A 17,641-nucleotide genomic window follows, 5' to 3' on the forward strand; every position below is an offset into this window, starting at 1 on the left:
GGGCGGGGGATTATCAGCCGCACAATTGCTACCACATGTTCATAACCAGGAGCCTACTCTTAAAATGAAGTGAAGGGACTGAACGGCCTAGAGGCACCTTTAGGAGCCCTCTGCTATAGGCTGGCACCCTCAGATGTTAGATGGAAGGTTAGAGATGGATTATGTTATTGACTGATTATTTTCAGTCCTAACAGGCACTAATGCTATTTGCTTTGTTAGTATCTTGGACAAATAAAGTCAGAAATGTTAAAAGAGTACTCTTCCAATTTAGCATTGCACTCCTGTAACATTGTCAGACTCATGATAGGCAATTCAAGAAAATCATCAAAATCGATGCAGCAGAACCAAAGATATATATTTGTATTCCATGCATTCTTCTTTTTGGCAAAACCAGGCATGTACATTACCCACAATGCTACTCCACAACTAGCAGTTTGTTCAGAGATTTGAGTCATGATTTGGGTGTGATATGCTAATAGTGGACAGCTAATGTAGCCTGGAGCTGGCAGCCTCAAACAGAGATCTACAAAGGTCTGGTAAGCTCACTTGTTTCTTACTCCACAGCTGTAAAATTTTTTTCATTTTCAAACTTGTAGTCTTCATTCTCAGCCGATACTGACTCAAGTGACGTCACTCGAGGACATTTCTCAGACAGCTGCGCAGCTCCCTCTGGAGACACACAATGTTTTATACAATTTTTTTTCACTTGCAGTGGTACTCCCCAAGACCTGTAAACCGACTTTGATATGTAAAATCGTTCTCCTTTAAAGTGCTCATATTATTCTTTTTTGGCTAAACTTTTTATAAAGTGAAAAAGCTGAAAGTCCACCCCAAAGAGACTTACCATCTCCAACAGAAAACACTGTTCACAAACTGCTCCAAACAGCTCATTGTAGTCCAGCCTTGACTTCTGTGACGAATGTGTGTCACTTTGTAACACACGTTATAATGCTCGCCTAGCTGCTAGCATGGGCGACTCCCAACAAAGATTGAATAGAAGAATGATGCCTCACTCTGTAGCTAAAACGGAGAGCTCAACACACAGGGTGAAAAGAGTAGCTGCAGCAATGTGCAGTACAACAAAAATATATTACATGATATGATATGATGATTATGATACCAATATAACCTCTAAATACAATTATGAACCTGAAAATGAGCATAATATGAGCACTTTAAATGTAACGTTAAGTAAATAAATTTGGTTTGATAAGGACAGTATATTTTATTATGCGGTGTAATCTCCAGAGAACATTGTCAGGTTATTGCTTTTTATACCATCTGTCCTCCTAAAAAGACTTAGGTCTACAGCCATGCTTACAGGTAAATGCTAACTGTAAATAGCAGGTTTAGCAGGTTTAATGGTAACCATATTCACCATTTTTGTTTAGCGTGTTAGCATGCTAACATTTGCTAAATAGCACTAACACAAAAACCAGCTGAGGTTGATGGGAATGTCAGTTTTGCAGGTAGAGCTGCAACGATTAGTCGACTAACAGATTTGTCGATCGACAGAAAAATATTTAAAAACTATTTTGATAATTGATTAATCATTAAAGGAATGGCAATTTGTTTTATTGGACAAGACTCTGACCTGATGATGGTGCTAGATGAAAAGTGAGGGGATCACCAAAGTTATTACAATTCATCCTGAGGAGGACATGAGTGACACGAAATTGTTAATGACAATGCATCCAATGTTTGTTAAGACATTTACTCAAAACCACAAATGTCAACCTTATGGTGGCACTATAAGAAAAGTCAGGGGATCACCAAAAGTCAGTAGGAATGTTTTTGCAAAATGGTAATCAATCCAATAATTACCAGGATATTTCAGTCTGGACCAAGTGGTGGGAAAAGCTGAATTAACTTATTTATTATAGTTAATCATATAAATATGATTCTTTAAATTTGTTTTCCTGGATTCTGGAAACCAGCAGCCAATATACATACTATTACACACTGTGCTGTGTGGGACAGGCATATTACATAAGAGCATGTGTATATACAAGTGTGTGTAGTTGAAGGAGGCCCAGAATGCAGGCAGTATTTTAACAGACCAGGTTCACACAGACTTCAAACACACTCATTGCTTCCTCAGTCCCGCTCTCTCCCAGCACCATACATTACCCCTGTCAGCTTCCATGCTGTGCGGCCTGATTTTTTTATTTGTTTGTTTAGCTCAAGAGGAGGAGGAGGAGGAGGGGGGCTTGAAAACTGCTCTGTAATGGGTCATCCTGCTTAGGTAACTTCCATTGGTATTGGTGAGTGGGTCACAAAAAAGAAGAAAACATTACGTGGGCCAAAGATTATGCAAGATAATTTAACTGAGATCCAAATATGAGAACATCAACAAATCGTGCATGCATGCGTGTGAGAGAGAAAGTTAGTCTATGTGCATACTTGTCTGTGTGATGAATTAGTCTCCAGACAGATGGCCTATTCCACTTGGAGGGATCGTACTACCAACCCCAAAGCAGAGTGGATACATATTTGCCTTTGGTTGTCTTTGGAATGATAAAATATTTTTCTAGCCACTGAATGACTCAGATGTTGCATTACCGTCAGACTGCAACCGCTTTGTTTTTCTTTTTAAAAGATACTGCAGTGCATCTTTTAATTTGACCAGAACTAACAACTTATTGACTTGGAATATAAGGCTGGTTATATTCTGTATATCCTTATTGTCATCAAATCCCTTGGAAAGTCTAAAACCAACAATGAATTGATCCTACTAAGAAGTATTGAATGCGTAGTTAAAGCCTAAAAGCTTATTTCTCTGTACCATAAAGCTACATTGTTGTCCAAAAAGTAAACTAAAACCTTTGTTTTGTCAGTCCAAAACCTAAAGATATTCAATTTTAACATGATATAAAACACAGAAAAGCAGGAAATCTCCATATTTGAGAGGTTGAAAAAAGCATTTTCTGACCTTTTTGCATGAAAAATAACTTTAACAATTAATCGATTATCAAAACAGTTGGCGATTATTTTTCCGTCAATCAACAACTATTCATTGCAGCTCTACTTTGGTTTATGACCAGCAAAACTAATGACATTCCCATCAGCCTCAGCCAAACTTTGTGTTAAGTGCTAATGAGCAAATGTTAGCATGTTTACATGCTAAACTTAGATGTTGAACATGGTAAACATTGCAGTGCCGCAGACAGAGTAGAGGCATCAGAAGGATTACTTTTGGTCTTTACATGCTTACAATAAGAACATTATTGAATACAGCAGCCTTATCCTTTGAAATATAAAGAAGACAACTAACCAACCACATAATATTAAATCTGTATTCATTTTCCCGTACCCTTCATCCATAATATTGGAACACAATAAGTCAATATTATCCATATGTTCATATTGCTGCTCTTTCCTGGTGTCAATCTGTCTGTGTGAGGGGTCTAGAGGGTTTGCGGCGGTGAAGCTAAGACACTGGAGCTAGTATGGCCCCGGCCCCACGCTCTGTGATTAGCTCATGGTTTTCCTCTCATTGCTTCACTCACTTGGCTCGTGTGACATTGACGTGAGAACGTGGTTGACAGGAAGAAAACGTTCAGCTATCATGGAGATTTGCGTCAGTCAGGCAACCTGCAGCCATTCTGCTGCTGTATCTGGTATCTTAATGCTAGCCGCTGTGTGTGTGTGTGTGTGTGCAGTGTGCGCTCACACATACGCACACCTGTGTATCTGACAGTGTGTCAATGATGTTTCACATTAACATGAGTCAATCTGGATGCTGAGCTCACTGTCATTAATCAGTGGGCAGAAGCAGGGAAGTCTGGGTTTTTCCCTTAACCTACTTTCAACTGCAGAGACAGACATAGATAGATAGATGAGGGGACTAAGTAACTGTTTTGTTGACAAAGAGGGAAGAACAAATTGCTGTAACTGTTTAGAGTAAAAAAGAATCGCCGGTGCAACACAGATGTCTTCTTACTTAATAGTTTATTTTTTTATTTTTTAAGGTGCATAACAGTGACTAACGTTAGAGTCCTCAAGGACTCTGATCAAGATGTAACCTTACATCGAAATGTTAGTCACTGTTATGCACCTTAAAAAATAAAAAAAACTATGAAGTAAGAAGACAAATGTGTTGCACCGGCGATTCTTTTTTACTCTACACTGTTTTGTCCTGCCCTGGTTGCACCAGCTTGTTGTGGATTGCAGAAGCGCAGAGAACCCTCTCTTTTTCACTTGGCGTAATTGTTTATTTGATTATTTATGACTGCAGGACAAAAAGTCCAAATTGTTACCTGATCCATCTTCTCCTCTTCCTCTGTATGATCCTCTCCGTCTCCCCTCATTCCTGGAAGGCTCACAGACGAGCCATACAGTGACGTGGCTGAGTTGATTTAAAGTTGTCAAATTGTAGAGTTGTCTTTTGGGTTTCCTGGGACCAGGGTATGTGTGCGTGTGTGTATGTGAGGTAGATTGCTCAATGAAATATAGGCTGACTGCTTTGTTGCATTATAGCCATGGATAATAAAAAGAAAAGTAACTAACAGTTTCTAGAGATTTCACACACACACACACACACACACACACACACACACACACACACACACACACACACACACACACACACACACACACACACACACACACACACACACACACACACACTGAGCCTTGACATATTGATAAGTGAGCGGCGGCTGGTAACAGAAACCTCCCTGGTTGTCCATGTGTGTACCAGCTGTGGGAACTGGTGACCACACATCTCTGGCGCACACACACACACACACACACACACACACACACACACACACACACACACACACACACACACACACACACTCCCACACACACACACACACACACACACAGGGGTTCCTCGGCTGAGATCAGAGCTGGATCTGCCACAGGTCAGAAGTATTTGAAAGGGGAAAAAAGCGGCAACCATTTAAAACCCTTTGATTCCCTGCAATGTCCAATCAGTAAATGAACTGCAGAAATAAAAGCCTGCTTTGGTCCAGACTCCACTCGTCTGTTATGCTGGTTGCATGTCTGTGCGTAAGCCCTATTGCTCATTTCTCCCTCTATTTTCCTGCCATTATTCAGCAACCCACACCTCTTAAGTCTGACAGTGTGCTCAGTCGAACAGGGATAAAAAAAATACACAATGCTGAGTGGTGAATGTTGAGAGAGGCCAATGTGGTGTTGATTACCTTGTCAACAATGAGGTTGCTGAGTTTACACAGCCACTGAGAGACTAGAGAGAGAAAGATAGAGGGAGAAAAGAGAGGGACAGTGGAGGAGAGGAGTGAGGCAGTTAACTGCCTTTCCATACAAGGAGACGTAGGGGGAGAAAAGAGGAAGGAGGGGGAGGAGAAAGCGAGAGGCAATGAGAGAAAGAGAGGTAATATGAGGAGATACAATGAGAGAGGGAAGAGAAAGGAGATAAAGACAGAGTATAGAGGGATAAAGGCTGATAAGGCAGACAGCCGGTTGCAGTGAAGTGTAGCTGTATCCTCTCTGAGGTCCCAACAGTGTGATTCTGCTGCAGCTTCTCTCTCTGTCACTGACTGACTGACCCAACACAGGTAGGACACACACTGAGCCTCCATTCATTCTCTGTACGAGAGTCTGAGAGTATGCATGCAAGTGGGAAAGCTTTTTTAGCCATATGAGATCCCGTAAGCTTGTTTCTTTATCTGGTGAAGATAATGTATTTTTTTAGTAAATGAGCAGTGGTGGAAGAAATCTTCCGATCCCTTAATAAGTAAAAGTAGTAATACCACAATGCAAAAGTACTCCATCCCAAGAAAATAATTATCCATTCAAAATGTAAAAGTATATCATTATCATAGAAGTGTATTATAAAATAATTGCCAGCAAAATATACATAAAGTATTGAAAGTTAGTTACTATTTCTGCAGAGTGCCAACTTTCAGAGTGTTATATTATTATTATACTGTTAATACTGTGATTATGTTATAATTAAGACTGATGCATTAACATTTAAGCAGGATTTTAAGGAGGAGACGATTTAAACTCCTTTGAGTGGTTTAATCTGTAACAATGCATCGTGTTTCCGAAATATATCATGTTTTTAATGTGTAGAATCTTATTCTGCAAAGTAACCAGTAACTACAGTTGTCAGTGTTGTTTGATAAAAGTACAGTATTTTCCTCTGGCATGTAGTGGAAAAGAAGTATAAAGTAGCATCAAGGGGAAACACTTTAGTAAAGTACAAGTAGCAAAATTGTACCTCAAAAATGTTTATGTATATTCCACTACTGAATTTTACGACATGTTTGTTTTAGCAAGAATAATGTGCACATGTATGTCTTTTTTGTTAGAATTGCATTCTTTGCAATGGAAGTTTTTTTGCTTATTGTATCCCTGAACACAAATATATTGGAATTCACACTTCATTAATTTGTGCATGTGTTTGCACATTTGCATCGGGAGTTGCTTTGCCTTTATTAGTGCAGTTTCTATACAACATACTCTGTCCATCCACACTGGTCTCTCTGCTGAAGTTGTGGCTTCAGGCAAACCAAACTCTGCATGCCCTCCTCACTTGTCTGTCTGAACTGCTGTCTACACTGTGATGGTTTCCCACCACAAGAAACAATCATGTTTCTGACCCCTTGTTGTGATGCATGCCTGGCTGAGTGTGTCTGTGTTTCTGTGTATGCATGAAGGTGAACATTATACAGAAGTGTGTAAAAAGTGTCAGAGTGATGCATACTTTTACTCAGCAGAAACTCCTGAATCCACTACTGCCCCACCAAACAAAAGATTTTTGAGAACGTCTGAGGGAAAACAGCAAATTACCTCCCTGCAATCCCCTCGTTAAAAACGAACATACCTCCCACTGTGTGCACAAATCTGTTGTGTGTGCATACCTGCATGACTGTATATATGAGCTGAGATGGATGTGTGTATTATCTCTGCATGAGTCTGCTGTAATTACACAGTGAAGGTGCCTATGGGGCGGCAGCCGCCACATTTGGCTGTGCGCCACATCCCCTCGTTTTATTGTATCTTGTGCCTGAAAAACTGCTGCATGTGTCTGTCTATGTTGACTGATGAGAGCAGGTCTGCGTGGTGTGAGTGCATACCTGTGTGTGCGTGAGAAAGTGTAAACTTTATGTCGACTGAAAATAAGTGTGTGCCTCTGTATGCATCAATAAATACCATACAGTCTATTATTATTACTGCATGTGTTTTCAGGAGCAGCAACAGACTGGTAGCAGATCTGTGTGTGTGTTGACTGGTAAAGTTGTGTCAGTGTGGGAATTCAAGAAATGTCTCTTTAGCGTGTTATAGTGCCAGTGTGACAAGTTCAGAGAGGGAAGGTCGAAGTGTTTACTTCACCAAAGTCTCAGTGTAGTATAGGGTCATCTGATTAATGTTTATTATAGCAACAGTGATCACATTAACGGACTGCCTTTACAGTAAATCAGCACAAATCATTCAGCGTCTGCATCAAATCACTTTCCAGTTTAAAATGCTGATCTTTCTTGTCTGGAATGTGTGTGTAAAAGAGGTAAACTCTGCAACAGCCAGTGACAGGAATGACCTCCTTTTATATTTTATACAAAACAGTGGGCAGAGCAGACGGGACACTAGCAGTTAAGATCACATACTGATGTGAAAAACCTCCAGCTCCATGAGGTGAACTTTCATTAACCCAGGCACACAGATCTCAATCACAAGATTAAAAAAACTGCTTAAAAAGACCAAAAGAAAGAGAGTTACTTTTTGGAACAAGTTGCATAGTTAAGCATCTCGACCTGGAGCTTTATCCGCCTCCTGTAGAGCAGCAAAGTTGCAGCCAGTGAGAAGATCAGATGACTGAGCAGTGAGATCAAAGCTAGGCTCTGTGTGTCTCCATACACAAGGTATTTTTATGGCTGGCTGTTAAAAGTGTGCAGTGGTTAATATACATTTAATGGAGACAGGGAATTGATAAAACACTCAGTGACATATAAGGCTGCGGTCAGAAAAGTGTCAGAGTTGGAGTATTGCAGCTATATTGGCAGAGTAATACTATCTGTCCTCTGGAAATAGACTTCAGGGACAATGTGCAGCTTGGACATGTGTGTTATGTGCGTTGAGGGTGTGTGTGTGTGTGTGTGTGTGTGTGTGTGTGTGTGTGTGTGTGTGTGTGTGTGTGTGTGTGTGTGTGTGTGTGTGTGTGTGTGTGTGTGTGTGTGTGTGTGTGTGTGTGTGTGTGTGTGTGTGTGTGTTTGCTTGCATGTGTGTTTTTGTGCACTGGTCAACTTGCCCAAATTTAACTGTCTGCATTCTGCAGCTGCTTGGAGGTTTAGTTATATCAATCCATAGAAACACCACACAAGGCTGCAGCCACGAAACATCATTCTCCCTTTCTGTGAGACAGAGAAATATATCTGTCATCAAGTCATAAACGGTCTTAAAGTTCAAACATCTGCCAATGAAATAGGAAGAAGGTGAAATAACATCACACATCACATGCATTTGTGCCCAAATTTAAAGAACATTCGTGTGAGTGTCCTCAGAGCTGCAAATTGGACAGACATATCACTCGCAGTCTTGCATATATCACGTCTTTATTCATGTGATTTTTTTTTATAGAAACAATAAAACTGTTGGTAGTTGCCATGAATATTTTACAAATATTAATTAAATATTAAATTAAATTAAGATGGAGACATTGCAGTGCATTTGCCCACAATAGAGTAGTTTTTCAGGCTGTTGGTCTGTAATTCTGCCACCATTAAAAAGGTTGGAGAGCAGAGGTGGCATGATGTATGGGTGTATAAGGTGGAGACGAGGATGAGATGGAAGGATGTGTGTTCAGATGTAAGGGGAGGGTGCAGAGAGGAGACAAGTAGCATGGCTCTGATTTACATTCATCTCCAAACGCAACTCTTCAGCCCTACACTATGAAATGTAAGACTGAAATGTGTTCAGAGAAATTATGATGCACATGCCCTCCTCCCCTCTCTGCCTCTCTTAATAGGGTGAGTCTGACTCAGCAGCTGGTGGTCAGTGGATGGGCAGTCGGTGAGGTCAGTAGTGCAGCAGAGCAGACAGTATTTGCATCTATCCTCAGAGATGCTGCTAAAACTGTTGTTTTATTTTAGGCCAGCTTCTGTGGCAGACATTACAGTGACAGCGATGAATGTTAACTGTTTTGCGGTGTAGCCACAGATTGGCTGTGGACCAACACACACTCATCACAGCCCAGGGGAATACGAGCTATTTCTTTTTATAGAAGCTGCCAGGGTCAACGAGTTCAATCAGCTTTGTTCTTTGATAAAATGGATGTGTTGTGATATGTGAGGGCAGGAAGATGGAATTTCCCAGCTTTCTACTGATTTTCCAGTATTGTCTGGGTTTGGTTTCCTAAATGTTCCTGTTAAGATCCCTTCAATTGCTTGCTGATCGACAAAGGTTGCCAAAGTACTACTGACAGACCTCTTCAACAGCTTTTGATTATAAAATGTGCCACACATTTCATGGTATTCAAGAAAACTCTTTCGCAACCATTTTTCATTTCTCCATTTCTTTCAGATGATGTCATCAGAGCACCTGACCTGCGGTTGGCTGCAGCAGCTACTCGTTGTACTTCTGAACCTTTGCCTCACTTTTGCTGGGCCTTTGCGACCACTCAATGGGACAGAATGCACAGCCAAGGGTCCTGCTTCCTACATCCTGGTCTTTACAGGTCACTGGAGCCCACAGGCCTTCCCTAAGCAGTATCCACTCTTCCGGCCCCCTGCACAGTGGTCCAAACTCATAGGTGAGAAATACTAAGGGACAAAGAAGTTGGTTATTAGAAAATCAGCCATTTCTTATGGAAAGTTTTACCTCTAACACGTGGTAATACAATAAATTTTGACCATAATTTCCGACTTGCAACAGCAGTGAGGAGTTGGTGGGGTTGTTATTTGACCTGCCTTAGTCAAAATGTACCCACGCATAGTTGTATTAAAGAAGAGGCAAACCAGGGACAGAGATGGTGTCCACAGTGAGATGAAGCTCTAGCTTCAGCTTCAACTAAAGGCAGAGTTTTGCTCTCCATCATGTGTGCGTCCTGGGTGCATTCCCACCTGTAGGCTACTTAAAGCTGTTCCCTTGTGATGGATCACTCAGGACCGATTTTTGTACCAGGTGGAAATGGGGTCACTGCCAGCATGCATGCATATGTGCATACAGACACATACACAGGGGTGAGGGATGTTAATGCGCAAAGAAGCAGAGAGTAATAAGAAAGGCAGTCTAAATGCTAACAGATGGGGTTTTCTCTAACTTCTGTCCAGCCATATATCTATTTTTCATCAACTCAACCCTTCCTTCCCACATTTCTGCTGGTTTACCACAGTGTTGGCGGTAAACACTGGAGTAGTGATGTTCGGGGCTGGTGAAGGTGGGTGATGATAGTTGGGGTGTGGTGGGGTCAGACTGCTTACATCAGAGCCAAGAGGAGGAGGAGGAGGAAGAAAAGAAGAAGCGATTCAGGCTTTTCCATTCTGCTTTTTTTCTCCAAGCCATGGAGCATGGGATGGATGGCAGATGTTTGTAAATGTGTTTGTGCATGTATGTGTGGTGGACTGCTCTTGTGCATCACTGTCTCTGGTGGCTGTGGGTTTGTCTGGTTTCCAGCTCTTTCACTGGTGCCCTGCCACCCTGCCAGAGGATAAAGGGCTACTTACTCCATATAGAAACAGGCACAGGATTCTGACACACCCATAATGGCTTTTAATGTCCCTGGGCTCTGGGGGACAGGGGGGTGGAAGAAAAACACAAGGGCCCTAATGGGCTGACAGGCTGCTGGTAGGGAACAAAAACATTGTTAGAAATGGAGTTTGTCATAGCACAAAGAAAAGCATAACCTGTCGGGAGCGTTTGGGGGCCTGTAATGGTTTTGTGTGGGGGCTAGGGGCCAATGACACTGCCAGAGGGAAGAGGGAATGGAGTTTGTCATGGCCACAGAAAAAACACGAGCAATTTAGGAAGGCCGGGAAGTAGGCTTTAACGTCTTGGTGGGGCTTAAACGTGACGTGTTATCGAGTTTCAAGGTCTTGACGCTTGTGGGAAATTTGTTAGAATGGAAATGCAATTAAGTGCGTAAGTAATGGCAGTTTGGGGAGAAACAAGATAGTGTGTGAAGTGTGCTGGGCAGGTTGTGTGTGTGGCTCTATGCAAGTATGTGCATTAATACAAATGTGTCAAGAGTGTTTAGGTATAAATGCATGGGTGTGTATGTGTGCCTGTACGCAGCTCTGAAAGTGAGGTAAGGCAGAACCATCAGAGCATTTGTCAGCGTGTTTCTGGCTAACCTTACTCTGCCCTTAAAACCACTGGCCCAGGCCAGTGGTTCTGTGGGTTTCAATACGGAGTTCCAGAACCTGCGGTGCAAACAGTTTAAACTAAATCAGTCTCTTGATTCTCAACAGATTTCAGAGATAACCATAACTAAATATGAGAATGTGAAGCAAATGGTTGTGTTGGCCCGAAGGGTATGAAAAAGTATTAATAAAGGTTTTCAAAATTGTTGAAAAATCTGAGATCCTGACCTGTCTCCTGGCAGCTCTAGTCTGTGTTGTGGTTTTATCAGTGATAGATGGAGAAAAGACGTAACTATAACTGTGCAATAATGCCAAAGACATGCATGTGGGCAATTCCTTCAGAATTGTCTGTTTAATTGCAGGATGTAGGAGTCAGCCGTAGAAATACATACAGGCTCCATGGTGGAAATGATCTCACCGTCTGGCTGAGCCTCTGTGGTACTTCATTGACATTGATATGCATTCCAGTGAATAAGCATCTTACTCCTGTCTTCTCCTCTTTCTTGTTTTTCTTTTCTCCCTTTAGCGGTCAGCCATAATCGCCATTTTCGGCTGTGGAAGGAGGGTGCTCCAGCCAGCGCAGGGGTGCAGAACTTCGCCGAAGTCGGGGTGACAGTGGAGCTGATGAAGGCAGCCAAGGAGGCCAGGAAGAGACGCGCAGTCGGTGCCATGCACCGAACGGCCGGCATCCCTAATGGCATTGGGCACAGCTCCACGGAGTTGCTCATGCAGCCCCGGAGCTCACTGGTAGGCACAAATAAAACTTAAGTAGCAGCAATACTCATTCACAAAAGCACACACATGCTCAGACACAGTAAGTCACACAAACCGACTGTTTCACTAAATGTATTCAGTCATTTGGTGACCCGAGCCTCCCCATAATGTCGTCCATCCGCTCTGACCAAACACTTCACCACATCTTTCCACTATCCAATCATACTAAGTTTAGCTCATGTGCTGAAGCCCTGCAACCACAAACGGCCACATCCATCCTGCACTCTGCTGCCTGTCTCACTGAACTCTGTGAGCTCAGGATGAAGTTTAGTAAAATTAGTTTTTTATTTTAGTTCACAATTTGGGGAACACATTTATTCACTTTTTTAGGCCTTTATTTTTCAGATGAAGACATGAAAGGGGAGAGAGAAGGGGGAATGACATGCAGCAAAGGGCCGCAGGTCAGAGTCGAACACGCAGCCACTGCGTCGAGGAGTAAACCTCTATACGCCTGCTCTACCCACTGTGCCAACCCGGCCACGCATTTATTCACTTTCTTACCGAGAGTTGGATGAGAAGATGGATACCACTTCATGTCTGTACAGCCAGCAGCTGGTTAACTTAGCTTAGCATAAAGACTGGAAACAGAGGAAACAGCTAGCCTGGCTCTGTACGATGTTAATCTGCTTACCAGCAGCTCTAAAGCGCAATAATTAAAATGTCTTGTTTGTTTAAACTGTAGTAAGTAAAATGTACATTATGCTGTGTTATGTGGGGTTGTGCTGAGCTTTTTCTTAGCTAGACACAGTCCTGTGAACACTGCTGAAGCCTCATATTACCTCATGGTGAATGGGCTGATAAATGTGGACTGCTGTTGGGCTGCAGGCGCAATGTCCAACTATGGTACAACTTTGCTCATCGCTGGACTGTGGGGTACCACTACTGCTGAATAGTGAGTGAGTTTGGAAGCAAAGGTAATGGTTGGACTCGCTAAATTTGTTCCAAGGGCTTCAACAAAGGCTAAGGATTTGAGGTAGGAATGAGGTATGGCACTGTGGAAAATGTGTCATAGTATTCACCGAGTTAAAACTAGAAATAAGGCATTCCTTTATGTGTAAAGCATAATGTAGCTGATGAAAGAGAGGAAAAGAGGTGAAGAGTAAAGGTGGACATTCCCTGGAGTTATTTTAGAAATAGGTGTGTGCCTGCCTGAAAGTCTGGTGACCTACATTTGTTCATTGGATATTCCACTGCCTGGAGCCGGAGGCCCTTCAAAATCATAAACAACCCTGTCGGAGGGCATCTTTGCTAAGTACTTGTCATGGACAACAGCTTAACAACTTGTCATCTAGTTACATGATGTCTGTGGCTGCTTTTAAATGGGTTAGTCTGTTTTAGATCAATGGACAGAGCAGCAAAAATAAGCAGGGTATGACTACCTATGTGTGTTTTGAACGTGACAATGACAGACTGAATGATGTGGATCTGTTCACAGCTTCATCTGGTATTCTGCGTTCCTGTCTGCTTCTCTCTTTTGCACACTCATATCTAAATCCCATCCTTTTTCTCTTCCCCACAAACCAAAACATTCATACGCAATGCCCCAAATATCCCAAACACATATGATTCCTTTCTCCATATTGATGAGCCTCCTGCTATTGCTGTTAAATGTGTAATTCAAAACAGGATGATAACGGCAAACAAGTACCATTCAGGATCCAACGGGCATTATTCTTCAAGTATTTATGTATCAGTGGCACCACAGAAAATGGGACAACAACAACTGAGCATAAAGGTGCTCTGCACTATGGACCGAATTGCATGTTTTCTAAGTCGGCTTTCTTTCTAGGTTCTGTCTTCGGCTCTGCAGAAGATTTTCTGTGATGGAGAAAAAGTAAGCGGGATCATGAGAGCTTTGAGTAAATGTCTGTGCTCCAGAGATACTTCCTGGCCTGTCTATTGCAAACCACCATGGACTAATCAAGCCAGTGACAAGGGATACCCTTGAGTAGACATCCTTGCTGAGTGGCCCAATGGATATAGCAGGACAGGGGTTCTTGGAAAAAAACACTGTTTGAGAGGAGCCTGATAACGACAAGAGGAGGGAGGGATGTTAGCAGAGGAGGGAAGAAAGGAAGGAAGGAAGGAAGGAGGGGATCAGTGGAGGATTCTGAAAAGCAACAGAGCTGCTTCTGATTTGGTTACTCTGTTTCTGCGTCACAGGCAAGAAACAGACCACATGTGTCATGCTGACACTACCTGTGTCCTGTTCCAGGAGGTGTGTTCTGTCTGGTGAACTGGTTTGATGTCTGTTCCAGCACTCTTCTATCCAGCACTCTGTTTGACTCTAGGCCTCCAAACCCACCTATCCCACGCCGAGCCTTAGCAGCTCGGCCCAAGTCCCTAAATATCAGGCCGCAAGTGGGGAGGCGTTTTGAAATGCGCTGTTTTCTGGGCGTATGCCACTTCAATGTGAGCTGACCCCCAGGTTACTTCCTGTATTAGGTCACCAGCTCAGGAAACATCCATCACACAGGAGACACAGTCCTGCACAGGAAACTGAGTGGGTGCATGCATGTGCACACATGCAGTCCCCAGTCCCTGCATTTATAAGTTACAAAGTGTATAAGCCTGACATCAACAGTGTGTGTGTGTGTGTGTGTGTGTGTGTGTGTGTGTGTGTGTTTTTTTTTATCTTACTTTTTCCTTTGATTTCTTAATAACTTAATTTATTTTACACACAACGTATATCAACAGACAGGGGGCATCATAACACATAATACTGTAGTGAGGTAATCAAATTATCTTAAGACCGATTGATGTTTATTATTCTGTTTTTTTTTCTATCAGAGTGCTGCAGTTAGACTTTTAATTAGAGCTAGAAAAATAATCACAGCTGTGCTAAGATTGCTACTCTAGCTCTCTGGGTCCTGTAACCTCTGTCTTCCACTGAAGTATTCCACTGCATTTTCTCTGTAGTTTAATTTACAGTTATAATTTGACAAAGTAAACAAAGACAAGAAATCCGCATTAAAACAAATATCTTGGAAAAAATATCAAACTATATGTCTGAGTCTTTTGCTCCTGGGTACTACATGAAGAAAGAAAGAAAGAAATCAGAGTCTACAGCCATAGCGGCTCTGTGAGGCTGTACATTGGAACAGTGGAGCTTTGAGTTAAATGCTAACATGCTGATGTTTAGCAGTTATAATATTTACCATTACATACATGATTACGATCTTAGTTCTTTTACATTTTTTCTTATTATTCTTACATTTGAGGATTATCACTGTACACAAAGCTCAAATTCCCAGAGCCATGCCATTAGCTACAAAGACATCCATCCTCTTAATTTTAAAGCACTTAACGGCCTTGCTCCTCAATTTGTTTTCAGTGATGCTTACAATGTATGAGCCATCAACTTGGACTCGAACCCTGGAACCCTGCGTCAAGGCAGAAACCTCCATGTCTATGTGCGCCTGCTCTTCCCACTGAACCGACCCGGCCACCATCTGTGTATCTTTATTGCTCTGTCTACAGTCTTAACTGTAAACTAAATGTCCCTTTTGGACAGTAAAGTTTGAACTAACCGCGTTCTCTCTCTCTCTGACCGACAGTTGTCTCTGATGGTAAAGATGGTCCCCAGCCCCGACTGGTTTGTTGGCGTGGACAGCCTAAACCTCTGTGAGGGCAGCCGGTGGAAACAGGAAGTCATCATTGACCTCCAGCCTTATGATGCCGGGACAGACAATGGATTCACTTTCTCTTCTCCCAACTTCCCCACCAGCCCCCCAGAAAACATCACAAAGGTGACATCACAAGAACTAAAATCATACATTGATTAATTAATTTAGTCATCCATTCCATGGTGAGGCAAAGCAAGGTGGTTGGCCATTGTTTTCTTCTTAAAATAGGTCAGCAGCATGGGAATGGGACATTGTTCTTAGCTGTCTCCACTTGAATGATTTCTTGGCGGCCCTTATGCTTGACCTAAAGTGATTTGACTAAAAAGGGCTTGTCTTATAAAATAGACCATCTATTGTTTTCCAACATGTGTTTTAAAGTGGACTATTGTGTTGAGTGGCTGCTGGCTCTCACAATGAAATATGCCTGTTCTTTGCTGACTTGTTCAGATCACATCTCAGATGCCAAACCATCCAGCCAACTCCTTCTACTATCCACGTTTAAAGGAGCTTCCACCTATTGCCAGCATAAAGATAACTCAACAAAGCAGATCATCTGACCGCCAAACCCCAATGTCCAATCATATTCTGCCAAACTCTATTATTCCTAAGCGCTTCTCAGGTAAGACCACAGGACTCCCTACATCAGTGGTACCAAAACATTTTACCTGGAAGGGCCAAAAAAAGAATTATGATTTGTATTACATGAAAGTTGTAATATGATTTCACTTAAATAGTTCTACATAACTTATGGAGGCTACAAGCACATCTTCTGCAGAGATTTGTACTTCTGAACTCTTTCTTTCTTTACTCACACACACTGTGTTTTTCTCACATCTCTTTCCCCTCGATTCAGCGACACCATTGGACTGTGAAGTGTCTCTCTGGTCACCCTGGGGTTTGTGTCTTGGTCCCTGCTCTAGAGGTGGTGTCCGCCACCGCACACGATACATCCTCTTGCGGCCGGCCAATGCTGGTGTCCCCTGCCCTGAGCTTGAGGAACAGACTGAATGTGTACCACACAGCTGTATGAGACTCCAGTAACCCACAGCGTGCACAAGCACAGATACTGCCAGTATTCAACACTGGGACTCTCATGTTATTACTGCTGGACTGAGAAATGTTGCTGAATTTTGAGCATCTCCTTGATAATGCAAAGGATTTTTGTGTTTGTCACAGTCAAATTGTGAAAATGAAAGACTTGCTGCCTTACCTGTGCAGCCTGTTAGTATTAGAGTGTACACTCCTCTGGGTGTATTTTAATGGCAATAAAGGAAAATTTAAGTCTGAGTGTTGGACAGTTAATAAATGTTTGAGATAACACTTTGAATGTGTTCAGATAAAAAGGGATTTTTATAAATTCACGTAGATGCAGAGTAGAGAAAATTAAGAGGCAAAAGTGGCCCTCTTTAAAGAAAAGTTTGAGACTTATTATAGTTTGTTCATTATCAACAAATATATGCATTTAATCTGTACGCTTATCGTGGCACACCAGAGTCAGGAATCTTCCACACACTGTTACATGTATGCACACAAAGATTCTTACACATACTGCATACTTTTACAGGCATGGAGGTATTAGTTTACAACCTATACATGTTTGGCACATGCATCTTATTCAAAATAACCTCACACCCCAACCCCGATTTATAAATATCACCTTTCACAAGAAACACCTAATAGCTGAAGAAGCTGGCCTATTTCATAATAAGATACTTTTTTTTAAGAAAGGTTTTTATAGAAAGAAAGATAAATATTTGGATTATTATATCTTTTGATATTTCAATGTTGAGATTTTGTATATACTGTATGATGTATCTTATCTTGTATAACTCATGAATAAATATGGAGGTGTGTTTTTCAAGTAGAAAAAGTCTGTTACTTTGTTCCCCTGTATTGCTTTTCAGTTGCAAAGTGAGACCAAAGGACATTCCTGATTTGCACAGTTCC

At 41.9% G+C, this 17,641-nt stretch overlaps 1 protein-coding gene across 1 annotated transcript; it reads left to right on the forward strand.

Moving 5' to 3' along the window:
• Positions 1 to 5,376: 5,376 nt before the first annotated feature.
• Positions 5,377 to 17,529, forward strand: spon2a (spondin 2a, extracellular matrix protein). Its single transcript, XM_078261471.1, has 6 exons — positions 5,377 to 5,549; positions 9,517 to 9,745; positions 11,821 to 12,041; positions 15,626 to 15,817; positions 16,142 to 16,313; positions 16,548 to 17,529. The coding sequence occupies exons 2-6, from the start codon at positions 9,517 to 9,519 to the stop codon at positions 16,733 to 16,735; spliced, it is 1,002 nt and encodes a 333-aa protein (XP_078117597.1). The 5' UTR covers positions 5,377 to 5,549; the 3' UTR covers positions 16,736 to 17,529.
• The last annotated feature ends 112 nt before the right edge of the window (positions 17,530 to 17,641 follow it).

Source organism: Sander vitreus, chromosome 10 (assembly GCF_031162955.1).
Source record: "Sander vitreus isolate 19-12246 chromosome 10, sanVit1, whole genome shotgun sequence".
In the NCBI taxonomy this organism is placed as follows: domain Eukaryota; kingdom Metazoa; phylum Chordata; class Actinopteri; order Perciformes; family Percidae; genus Sander; species Sander vitreus.